Here is a 12,862-nt window from a genome sequence, read left to right as displayed (position 1 = left end):
GGAAGCATCCAAGCCCCCGAGGGTCTGGGGTTGAGCTCACCCTTCCAGAGGCAGCTGCTTGCCGGTAGTGATCCCCCGCCTTCTGAAGGATGCGTCCACTTTGTAGGTATACTGACACCCCGCCCCCACCTTAAGAAGACTACTCCTGTCGGCTACAGAGCCATTCTGTCCTTTAAAAAATGATCCCGTCTCTGCAGGGTGATGTGTTGATTTTGTGGAGTTTAAGTCTCTGAAGGCAGCTGTCTTTTCACATAGTCTGTTAAGGGGGGCACTTTGCTGTAACTCTGCCGGTGCTGGAAACGTCAGCTCTCATGTCTCTCCCTCTTCTCCTTTGCCTTAGGTCCTCTTCCACTGTAATAAGTCAGCCTCCTCAGTGACACCACTGCTGTTTACTTTTAATTGTCTGGTTAATCCTAACAGTATGATAGACATGAGCAGACATTAAATGGGGAGAGAAAAAACACCGGGGCACCAAAGAAAATTAGGATGAATTGCTCAGCTTGACAGCAAAAGAAAAAGGTGATTTAGAAGCAGAGCTGGGTTCAAAACTCACTCACCCGGGTGCTGGGTGACCTTGAGCAGCCGATCTGCCCACCTGAGCCTCCGTTTTCTGTCAAAGTGGGTGTGACACAGTTGCCTGGTCCAAAGTGTTGCAGGTTTGGGCATCCAGCCCTGCTTTACTCGCATCTCTCACAGCTCTTTGCTTCGGACCGTTAGGCTAATTTCTATGTTCAGAGTGAATCTAGAATTACCACATATGAATAGTCTAACTTTTGGAGCTTGAATTTGACAGGAAAACATGTGGAGCTTCTAGACTGAGGTCATGGTGGTATCCTATACGTCCTCCACCCCGTGGAGACACCTGTGAAAGAAATCTCTGTTCTAACTTCCTTATCTGTCTGCTGTGGGTATTGCCTGGGAGGTGGGGCCATCTTAATAATGTGAATGAATAGGGTGAAATAATGTTGGGTACATTTTACCCAGGGTAAGATTGCATTGTTCCCAATTGTTCTCATATTTATATTTTCTCTTTTCAGGGATCAGCATCTTCTGGACCCAACTCTGGAATATGTGAAGGTAGGAAACCAGGATTTAACGTGTAGTAGGGAGCCTGTGGTAATAGATTTCCCATTTCTAACACAGTGTTGCCAGATAATGTCACCATCTGGCTTGTGTAGGAAGCTGGTTAGATTGAAACCACCAGGATGTAATTTGACTGTTTTGGGCTTTTAGTAATCTTTGCAGGGGTCTTATGTCACCCTATTATAAGTTTACAAACTCTTCCCCTTATCTGAAACCCTGGGGGCTAGATGTGTTTTAAAACTTCAGAATTTTTCGGAAAGGTAATATGGTACCTATATATATAACACCCCCAAAGGGAGCTGGGGTCAGCATCCCACAATCAAGCCCATCATTTCAGCAGTGAAATGTGAGAATGTTCACGTGAAGTGGGATAAATAGACTACAAATGACCTAGTTCAGGTCACATTTTGCCACCAAATGAGGTTGGGTTTGTTCTGCTGCTAAATGAATTATTTAAAATTGTCAGTTTTCAGAGTTTTTGGATTTTGGAATGGCAGACAGGAGTTGTGAAGCTGTGTTTACCTTCAGTGGAGGACTGAGGCTCCCTGAGGCTTCCTGAGCCATCCTTTCCATTTCAGCAGCCACCCTCTTGTTCAGTGGCTAATCTGGGACCATGAGCTGTGTAATACTTTACTTTCCAGTGGGGCTGACATTCAGTGCGTCCAAATACTCAACGCTTCTAAACAATCTTCTGAACAGAAAGAAATGATGCTTTTCACTTCTGTCCCCCCCCCCCGCATTTTTCAGGTGTGTATCTTTGTTTTATTTTATTTTATTTTCGAGAACTGTAATTACGTCTGGCACCTACAACAGAAAAGAGAACTCGGATTTCTCATAACAAAAATATATCATTAAATTTTAGGAGAAATCAGGGTACAAGTTAGGACTTAAGGTGCTTGCCTCCTAGGAGCCACATTTTGTCTTTATTATTCCCGCATCCTGGCTTCGGAGTATTTAGGCCTGTTGCTTTTTGTGTGCCTGTGACTGTGCCTGCCCCAGGGTTTTGGCATTTCTTCCCTTTAGACCAGAGAATGGAAGGTCTAAAGCTTCTCCTAGAGGAGAAAACTCTAGTAGAACCACGTGGCCACTGGAGGCGGTCATAATAAAGTTTGTTGGAATGGAGGTGGATTTTATTTTTCCCCTCTCTTCTACCCCCACTATGTCTGAGCTGTAGCTTAACTGCAGCCAACGTGTAATCCTAAGCCAGCAGGGCTGCTGTGTCAGACTCTGGTCAGGGCTTTATAAATGATGTGTTGGCGGCATCACATACGCTTTTGTGCAGGTTGTACACTGCAAGGAATTTGGGGACACTATCCACATAAACTATGATTTGACTTGACCATAACATAAAAAATGTGCCCTAGACTTCTGCAGTGTGTAAATCACAGCTGTCCTTTAGAACTCACTGCATGCCATGTTCCAGAAACTGGCTATCTCCCACTGCAGGCTCACTCCAGCTGTGCTCACCCGCTCCCCTTACTCCATAATTCAGTTTTTTCTTTCACTGAAGTCCCAGCTTTTTAAGATAATCCAATGAGGAATTCTAAACCTAAGCAGAGGCTTTGGGAAGGACTGACTTACTTAGTGTTATCTAAGCTATTGCATCTCATGCATGAATATTGGTCATTGTAGTTGTCGTGTTGACTGAGAAGAGGTGTGAGGTTGTCGGTGCTTCCATCTAGCTGGGCTCCCCCTGCCTTCCCTGGCAGTGATAGAACTGCTCTTGGTGGCTCAAGGAGTACCCTCTTCAAGGACTCGCTGAGGTGTTCCGAAGGTTACTCTTTCCTCCCATCATCATCTGAATCCGGTCAGAGCTTTAGAGATGAAATCTCTACGTCCCTCCTTGATGCATTGCGTTTTTTTTTTTTCTTTCTCACTTTGCCCTTGGTTTGGAGGAATGGCTTGGGGATTTGCTGAGTGAATGTAGGGTATTTTCATTTGCCTCCATGGGCACTAAAGCTCTGAAAACACACTCATAGAGAGGCCTTGGGCCTCAAGGTCTGAATGGACCCACGTGTCAGTTGTCTTGGGCCAGCGCAGGCCCGTCCTAGCATTTCAGACTTAGCTACCCTCTTGAGCCCTGCTGACCAGCCCATGCTTCCAAGCCCTTGTATATCTGTGCCAGCTGGTGCCTAGAGCCTGGAGGGTGGCTGAAGATGATTGAGGGAGGTGAGAGGTGCAGACAAAGTGGATGCAGTTTGGCCCTCTGACTTTGAGCTGTTTCTTCCCTATCATCCCCTTTCTCGGGCACGGAGAAAAGTAGAAATTCTATGTAAAGTATGTTGCCTCCTGTAGGGCCCTTTCTGGTAGAGTCAGAGTTTTAGCAGTTCATTGTGACCTCAGAATGGGGGCAGGGGGGGCGGGGAGCAAGCGGATCTCTGACTGGGTATCATCTCGGCAGTAGAAGCACCCAGTTGGGGCCAACTGACAGCCGTTCTCATCCTTTTAGGAGCCGCCTTCCCAAGTCTTCCTTACCATGGAGACTTTCTAACCGTCTTCACCTGGTTTTCCCAGTGCTCTGATTAAGAGCGAGGTCTGGGACCACCCCTGGTTCCTCGTGTCTGGGCGAGAGGAAGCACTTGAGCTGACCCATACTTCATGGGGTGATGGGGCTGCTGTGTCGTGGCAGGAGAGAGGGAGTGACTCCACAGTTCAGTCGTGTCCAGTTTGTACTCTGTGTCCTCCTAGCACTTCCCACAGTTGGCATTGCTGCACAGTCAGTAAGGCAGCGTGAAAGGGGACCCTGCAGGTGGTTGCTAGGTTACGAGGAGCTCCTCTGTGTGAGGAATGGAGGGAAAAGTGCTTGGCGGGGAAGCCCTAGGGCTGTTTGGTAGTTCTTTCATTTCTTCAGCAGGCTTACCTCCTGCTGGAGCCTCCCAGTGGCACCTGGTTACCCTAAGTGATGAATTCCCTGCTTGGATGTGATAAGAAAATTTGAATAGATCCAAAGAACCCCCAGGGATTTTGGAATCTTATTCTCCACTGTTTCTGTCTCTTTAATTCTGACTGTTAGCGAGGGGAGTTTTCTTTTTTTTTCTTCTTCTTCTTTTTTACCTTTTCCTTGTGTCCCTAGCCCCCTCCTCTCTCCACATTCCCCACTCCCACCGACCCAGTAGCTTAAAACATGATCATCTTGAAGGTCAGAGTTTAACTGTTTTGTATAGTCATGAGATCCTTTTCTGTAATGAAATATAATTGTTTCTCTTTCACTATATCTGAACAAGACCACTTCTTCCACACTGGAAAGCAGAAACCTCCAAGCAGCTGCACCTTCCTCTTGCTCTTAAGGTAGTGACTTTGGCTAGTAGTGTGCAACTCTGGAATTTTCCTCCGCGTACCTAACATACCTTACCCTAGATAAAAACCAACTTTTTTTTTTTTTTTTAAAACAGAGGAAATAGCCCTAGGCAAAATTGTTCAGTAGAGTTTATCTTCTGGGCTGCTTTACCTGCTTACTGCTCCCCATTTAGTCTTTGCCTTATTTTTACTGCCTTTAAAATGTATTTACTCTGTGTCTAATTTCTTAGACCTGTGTCAGGTAGCTGCTTAGAACATTTGATAAAAATAGTTGTACTAAAATGTGAATACATGGTAATAGCTCAGTGTGTTATCCTTCCCAGATAGCATTCCAATAGGAGACTCCAAGTTACACAGCCCCTAAGACCCTCCAGGGAGGGGAGCCTGGTCCACGCTCTGGTCTAATTAGCGGCATGACCTTGGACTTTCCACCTTCTCTCTGTGGGTTCTGAGGCAGGAGATAGGTGGGCCCCAGGCTGAGCAGCTGGAGTTTGTCCCCTTCTAGGGAGACAGGAGGGAGGAGAAGCTGAGCCCTGCCCAGATAAGGGATAAAGAGACCCATATTCCTCATCCTCGAAGTCAAGGAGACCTTCCCCACTACACAGGCGCAGAAAGGATCCTCGGAGGTCAGAAAAGGAGGGGGCACCACCCCATAGTAGGTGATGTCAACCTACCCATATAGGTCTCTTTGCTAGAATCCATCTTGGCTAAGAGATGCGCACGCACACACACAGGGGAAGACTCTGAGACAAACCAAATACAGACTCAGAACCAGGCAAAGCAAGATGATTGGCCAAAGGAAACCTGGAAGAAATGCCCCGTAAAAGTGATTCAAACTACCATGAGGGCATGACTCTTCCTCTGAGTCTGCCTGTATGAGTCTATTCACATGTATCCTTTTTCCTCCTAATGAACACTTATTTCACTACTGTCTGTCTCTTTGTGGGAATTCATTTCTACAAAGCTGATGGGCCAGGGTCTTGTCACTGGCCACTGTCCCTGATGGTCTAGTGGCTAGGATTCAGCACTCCCCCTGCCGCCACCTGACGTCAGTCTCTGGCCGGGGAACCAAAATCCTGCTTCAAGCCACCGCAGGCCAAGACCATTCGAGATCGGTTCCATCTTCCCCACAACTAGAAAACCAGGGGATGGGCCAACGTCTCTTCTAGTTTAAGACTTCTAGGATCCCCTCTGCCTGTGACAAGCTGGAGCAGAACGGTTTTTGCAAGTGGTAAGGGGTTCTTAATAAATCTATCACTCTTGATCATAAAATTGCCACATCGATTGGAACAAGGGTGGCATTTTATGTTGTGTCTCAGACATTGAGACCAAGGATGTGGCAGATAATAAGTGCCCACCCATCGTATTACCTCAAAAGGTTGGAGATTTACCCGCAAGCCTCCTACATTTGCTATTATGATCCCTGTGCTTTCACTTTAGCAATGCCTCTTGAACCTATGAAACCTACTTTCATTTTCACTCTTTATCATTCTTTTCATTTTTTTCCTGGGGCTACTTCTTTAACCTTTGGGAGTTGCCCTCCCCCACGCCATACTCACTAAACTATAAATTTATAGTATTTCCTTTCTTCTTCCTCTTAATACCTATCTTCCTTTTAGAATGAAGATTCAAATTCTTTCTAGCTTCTTCACACACAGCCTTACAGTTATAGTAATAGAGTCTCTTTTCTGAGAGTGGTTTAAAAGTATATTTTTTAGAGGAGGAGGTGATTAGCTACAGCAGAGCTGGGTGGTTTTTTTTTTTTAAGAAGAAATGTTTATTACAGTTTTGTGATTTTTCTTTTAGAAGAAATGTTATAGATTTTTTCATTTTAAAATAAACTGTCCTTAAGAAAGACAAATTGAAAAATAAATATAGCAATAGCAAAGTCGAGAAGACATTGGGAAGCCTGTTTTTTCAAATTAAGCAAGGTGTAGGCAAGGCCAGGCTGTGAACAGCACGGTGCCCTCGGACAGAGCCTGCTCTCCAGGCTCTGCAGTGAGCAAGTGTCAGGACTGAATGCAGCCTTTTGTTCCCATGAGCTCCCTAGTGAACGAATATCCTTTCTTTTGTCGTCAGCCCTGGTCGACTCTTGCTGGAACCACTTGGCGAGCTTTTCTAAGATGATTTGCGGTTTCTGAGCTTGCTTTGTGGGTTAGGAGAAGGGATGGGACTGGAGCGGTATCTCGAGGGGCGACCAGCGCCCTTGGACTTCTCCTTCCTCTGGGGTGCACACCGGCAGCTCAGGAGCCCAGAGCTACCCGGAGATCGGTCCTTATGGGGTTAACACTCCGAAAATGCTTTCTAAGAGGGTCTTACAGACTTGACAGACTGCCCAAGGCTCAGATCTCAGCAAGGCCGTTTCCTGCAGTCGCCGGGGCTACATGAGGTCACCCAGCAGATTAAAAGAGGAGTCATTATGCGAATTCCAGCGCCAAGAATAAGTGCCCGAGCTGTGGGAGCCTCGGTGGGGGCGGGGGCGGCGGGGGCTGTAGCGCCCCCCCCCCACCTTTGTGCTCAAGATGGCTGCAGCCATGGTCACGGTTAAATAGCCGTCTTTGAGGAGAGTCTTTTTCTTCCAGCGGGGAAAACAGGCCAGTCTGCTCTGAATTAGCCAGCTCACAAAGCCATGAAAGGGACTTACCAAAACAATGGTGCGCTGTGCATTCCATGAGATTTTAACGAGTTACATGAAGCAGATAATGGCCCGATGGCTGGCTCTGCAGGTTTTTGCCTGAGCTTGCACACCCAGAGAGCCAGCACCGCCCCCTGTGGATGAGAAGGCCAAACACCGCCCGCCATGAGTGGGGAGCAGCTTTGGGGCTCATCCTGGGAGCAACGAAGACAGCTCCCATCCAGCTCCTCCCACCCCACCCCAAAAAGTTCTCTGCAGATATTCTCGGGAGGCTTAATGTTACTGCATTTGTAAAAGATTGCTGAGGCAGGGTGAGAAGGCAGAAGAATAGGGATGGAGGACAGGCCTTCATTCAATGGAATCCTATCCTGCAGGTCTGTGAAAATATGCCCATTTATACAAAGTAAAACCTCACCATGAAAACGTACGTCCATTTTGAAATCTGTATGTGAATGCCGATGGTGACATTATTTGTCATTGATAAAAACTGGAAACAGCTCAAGCGTCCTTGGACTGGTGAGCAGATAAACTGCAGACCCACACAACAGCATCCTCTTCGGCCATAAAAAGGAACTGGACTGTTGGATGCAGATAAAACCGTACAGTACAGACAACAAATCAGTGGTTGAAAGGAGTAGAGAGAGAGGTCAGCTGCAAAAGGGAATGAGGGAACTTCGGGGCAATGATTGGAATTCCTTGATTGGGGTCGTTTCAAAGCGCACAGAACTGTACAGAAAAGGGTGACTTTTACTCCTGGCAGATTATACCTCAGCTGAGCCTGACTTTCAAAAAAGCAAGCTAAATGCTTATCATAGTTTAGCCCTTCAGCGCTGCCGCCTCACTAGGGGAAACTTTTGGTTTTGAGATGGGCCACATCAGACTGCCGATCAGATGGAGAAAGTGCTGAGCTTGTGGCTACTTTACTGCCTTTGTTCATGCGACAGATAGTTTGGGGCAGATTCTATGTGTTAGTAATTGTTCGGTCGAGTCAGGCTGGGTAGGAGGAAAGTGTCATCAAGAGCCTAACCTAAGATAGTGGCAGTGGGAATGGAAAGTCAGGGCAGGTGCTGGAGGCCTTTTAGAGACAGAATTAAGAGCTGTTTTATAAGGTGTGTTGACAGTTCCCGGCAGGATTTAAATGGAGGTGGTGACAGAGAGGAAGCCAGAGGCAATTCCAGAGTTCACACAATGCCTGGCATCTTGCCAAAAGCCGCTAAGGATTTTAGGGGAGGAAAGATTTCCAGTTGGAGACCTTGTTACCACGATGACATTAAGTTAATTCATGAGCAGCTGGGGATATCATTAGCCTGGGGGAGGGGTGTGGGGTGGGCAGTTAGCAAACTACAGCCTGCGACCAAATGTGGCCCGCTGTCTATTGTAGGCCCACAAGCTGAAAACGGATATTATGTTTTTAAGTGGGTTTTTAAAAAATCAAAAGAAGAATGTGAAAGTTGTAAAATTCAAATTTCAATGTGCGTAAAGTTTTATTGAAACACGGCCACATCCATTCACTGATGTATTGCCACTTTCTGACTATAATGATGGAGTTGAGTAGTTGTGACAGAACAGAGCCTGAACTAATTACTATCTGTCCCTTTACAGAAAAGTTTTGTAGGCCCCTGCTCTAGAGTGAATGCACGTACACTGTCCTTGTTTTTCCTCTGAACAATACGTAGTAGGCTTTCCACAAAAAATCCCATCTTTCCATGCTACCTCTTCCACGATGCAGCCGTGGGTCATCGACATCACCTTGACCTTGCCCGAGGACACAGCAGTGAGTCCTTGTGCAAGTTGTGTGATCTTGCACAATCACAGAGACAATGCTGTTGCAACACTGCGTGATCCAGACACACCTCAGCCTCCCATCAGGCAGACCCGTCTGCTCTGAGCGGCAGCATCTCTCCTGTCGCATTAGCATCTTCAGCTCTTCTGGGTGAACATGTGTGCGGAAATAGCTTGAGTCCTGACTGCTCTTGCCTGGGGCTTGTCTGGATAACTCCTCAGGCCAGATATTGCTCTGCCAGTACAGCCTGAGATGTGTTTTCTCAGTGTCCCAAGTCAGAAGTGAATTCCCCCTAGGCTTCTGAACTTGATGGTTTGAATCAAGGTCAGACCCTGGAGCTGCCCTCTGGAGGTGCTTGAGGGAGCCCGGTGTGGCCTGTGAGTGGAATAACGGCAGGTTCACATTCATGTTCTGTGCTGCAGCTTTCATCCTTGGCTGAAGGAAGAGGACTCCTCTGAGATCCCCAATAGTAGGAGAGTTGGTGGAGAGACTGGAGAGCTAACGTGTAAGCAGGGATTGAAGCTATGGCCTCTGACCAGACTCAGCTTTGTAACTGGACTTCGCAGCCATCCTCTGGTGGCCTGTTCACCTCTAAGCTCATCTCCTGCCATCCACCTTGCTCACAAACTTTTCCATACTGGTTTTTCCTGCTGCCACCGGGTCTTTGCCTTTCCCTCAAGCCTGGAAGGTTCTTTTGAGGTAGAACAGCTGAGTGGTTTGACGAGGGTGCTTGAATTCTGTCGTGGGTTGAGCTGTGTTCCCCAAAAGATGTGTTGACGTCCTATAACCCCCAGTACCTGTGAATGTGACCGTATTTGGAAATAAGGTCTTTGCACATGTGATCAAATTAAGGCGACGTCATGCTGGGTTAGGGTAGGCCTAATCCAATGACTGGTGTCTTATAAGAAGAGAGGAATTTGGACACACAGGGAGCATGACCTGTGATGACAGCGATTGGGGTTGTTGTGTGCACAGGCCTAGGAACACTGAGGATTGCCAGTGTTCACCACCACAAGCTAGGAAGGGGCAAGGAATGGTCCCACCTTAGAGCCTTCGGAGAGAGTGTGGCCCTGCGACACCTTGATTTTGGACTCGTAGCCTCCCGAACTGTGAGAGAATATGTTTCTATTTTAAAGCCATCCAGTTTGTGGTAATTTGTTACAGCAGCCCTAGGAGACTAATACAGAGATACAGCCCCATCTTAGCCATTTCTTGGTTGTGTGACTTTGGGCAAGTTTCTGAAATTCTCTGGAGCTCAATTTCCTTAACAGTAAATGGGAGAATGTAGGGCTTAAATGAGTTCATGCACACAAAGTTGTTAGCACAGTGCCTGATAGGTAGATGGCACTCTGGAAATGCTGGTTTTGTAGCTGTCACCCTAGTTCTCAGGTGGCTGGTGCATCCCCGCTCAGATTTCACTGCCTCAGAGGGACCTTCCCTGACCGCCCCCTGCTAAAAGCAGCCTCCGCAGCCTCATTACTCTGAGTATTATCGTCACAGCACTTGTGCCAAATTCTATTTGTTTAGTTAAATACAACAATAACCACTCCTCATTAGAATGTGAGTTCTGAGGGCAAGGACCCTTTCTTGTCCTCTTAATAAATATTTAGTAACTGACTGATGACCATATACAGCCAGATGGGAAGGGCATTGAAATTCAGGGGCGAGGGAATGAGCTTGTCCCAAAGATCTTTAAGTTTCCTGAAGTAAGTCACACACAGATCTCTAAACATTTTCCAGAAATTCTTCAGTGATTTTATTTCATGACAGCAAGGAGGTTCCCACCCCTAACCTCACTCTATCTTCTCTTGCCAACCTGGTAGAGTATAAAAACTGCGGAATCACTGTTGTCATCTTAAATATTCACACATGTAGGCAAAGGTATACACTTTTTTTTTTTTTTTTTTGCGATACGCGGGCCTCTCACTGTTATGGCATCTCCCGTTGCGGAGCACAGGCTCCGGACGCGCAGGCTCAGCGGCCATGGCTCACGGGCCCAGCCGCTCCGCGGCATATGGGATCTTCCCGGACCGGGGCACGAACCCGCGTCCCCTGCATCGGCAGGAGGACTCTCAACCACTGCGCCACCAGGGAAGCTCAGAGGTATACACTTTTAAAAAGTGGTTCTGGCAACCTCTATGGCTCTGATCTCTCAATCCTCAGCTCAGGGATCTTGTTATCAGCTGTGAGGTCCCAGTAACTCATCAACCCGCAAATGAGAGGCCAGGCTCTTCAGCATTGGAATCGTTTGCTGTTAAGCTCTGCCCTCTAGTGGTAACTGCATGACACAACAGCACAGCGTTTGGCTGTGAGACAGTTTCTGTGTGTTCTGGGAGCTTTTAATATTAAATGTAAGAGTGTGCCATAGCATTATATTTACAACCTCAGAACTAAGGTCTGTGTTTAAATTATGTAAGAAGGCAAGTCATTTTCATTAGCTCCATATAAGACATTAAAATTGTCAAGGCCTTTTATTATTAGAATTAATTGTCTAACGTTCTTGGACTAACAGCTCTAAGATGCTGCAATACTGTATGTACATTTTGAGGGGGAGTTGACATCGATCTGAAGTTTCACATGTCATTACCAAGAAGTTTTCTTGGAAAAAATTATATTTGAATTGTAACTTGACAGCTGAAAAAAATGGTGACTTGACAGGAAGGAAGCTGGTATTAGGTGAGGCAGAAGACAGATATCACCCCAGCATGCGGGGAAGTGTGTGCCCAGGCTGACTGTGGCAGGAGAGAACAGCAGGCGGGGTCTTCTGGGAAGAGTAGGGACTCTCATATTTATTGAATGGGAAGGGTGAGGAAACTTCAAGTGTTCCTAGGAAATTCTGAGATGGTCAAACTGTTAAAGAGAGCAAGAATGCTGAGCTGGGGAACAATTTGATTGATTGCCAAAAATTGTGTATAACTACATATTGCTTTGCAACTTCCTGTTTTCATTGGACATCATTCCCTGTTAAACATGTGGGTCTACCTCCTTCTTTTTTTTTTTTTTTTTTTTTTTGTGGTGTGTGGGCATCTCACTGTTGTGGCTTCTCCTGTTGCGGAGCACAGGCTCTGGACGCGCAGGCTCAGCGACCACAGCTCACGGGCCCAGCTGCTCCGCGGCATGTGGGATCTTCCCGGACTGGGGCACGAGCCCGTGTCCCCTGCATCGGCAGGCGGACTCTCAACCACTGCGCCACTAGGGAAGCCCTACCTCCTTCTTTTGAATGGTTATCCAGTATTCCATTGTGTGAGATACAATTATATTTAACCAATTTCCTACTGACATTTGGATTCTTGTTAAAAACAGTTTTGCAGTTATTTAACAAATATAGTCATATTTGTTATATATGGCATAGTCGTTTAACAAATGTTTATTGAGTATCTGCCATCTGCTGGTCACTGTTCGAGGACCTGAGGATACAGCAGTGAAGAAAACAATGTCCCTGCCTCTATGGATCTTATATTATGGGGTGGAATGGTGAGAAGACAGAGAAGACAACCGAGTACACCATGTTCGGTAGACATAGTGCTGAGCTGAAAAAAATTCATCAGGGGAAAGAACTACTAAATGTTGGAGCTAAGGGGACGTTGAATTTAAGTAGGGTGGCCAGGGAAGGCCTCACCCAGAGGGCAACTTTCTAGTGGAGGGGCAAGTCAAGAGTGGTGTCTGGGGAATTCCCTGGTGGACCAATGGTTAGGACTGTACACTCTCACTGCCAAGGGCCCGGGTTCAGTCCCTGGTTGGGGAGCTAAGATCCCGCAAGTCTCGTGGCCAAAAAAAAGGAAAAAAAAAAGAGTGGTGTCTGATGGGGGGAGGATGTAGCAAGGGCAAGGCCGTGAAAGCCAGAGCTCACCTCTTCCACTCAGGAACAGCTGTGAGGCCAGTGGGGCCAGAGGGCATGGCCTTGAGGGAGAGTGGTGAAAGCTGATGTGAGAGAATGAGGAAGGGGGATGAGGCAGGTTGCACAGGGCCTGGATGTCCCAGTAAAGATGTTAACTTTTACAGAGTGAGATGGGGAGCCTTCTCAGGATCACTTTGGCCTGTATGTTGCCGGCAGACTGTGAGGG

The 12,862-nt window shown here is 46.9% G+C and overlaps 1 protein-coding gene across 2 annotated transcripts in view; it reads left to right on the top strand.

The window, feature by feature from the left end:
- The window catches only part of BCAR3 (BCAR3 adaptor protein, NSP family member), a 117,028-nt gene that overhangs the window by 36,646 nt on the left and 67,520 nt on the right, over positions 1 to 12,862 (top strand). For both annotated transcript variants that reach the window (XM_027114365.1, XM_027114366.1), the window contains one exon: positions 1,038 to 1,077. In XM_027114365.1, the coding sequence (XP_026970166.1) occupies positions 1,038 to 1,077 (40 nt within the window). The remainder of the gene's footprint in view (positions 1 to 1,037; positions 1,078 to 12,862) is intronic.

This window comes from Aethalodelphis obliquidens, unplaced genomic scaffold (genome assembly GCF_003676395.1).
Source record: "Aethalodelphis obliquidens isolate GAN/ISIS:26980383/991018 unplaced genomic scaffold, ASM367639v1 scaffold13, whole genome shotgun sequence".
NCBI lineage: Eukaryota > Metazoa > Chordata > Mammalia > Artiodactyla > Delphinidae > Aethalodelphis > Aethalodelphis obliquidens.
The sequence above is the reverse complement of the archived record's forward strand: the minus strand, read 5'-3'. Positions and strand labels throughout refer to the sequence as shown.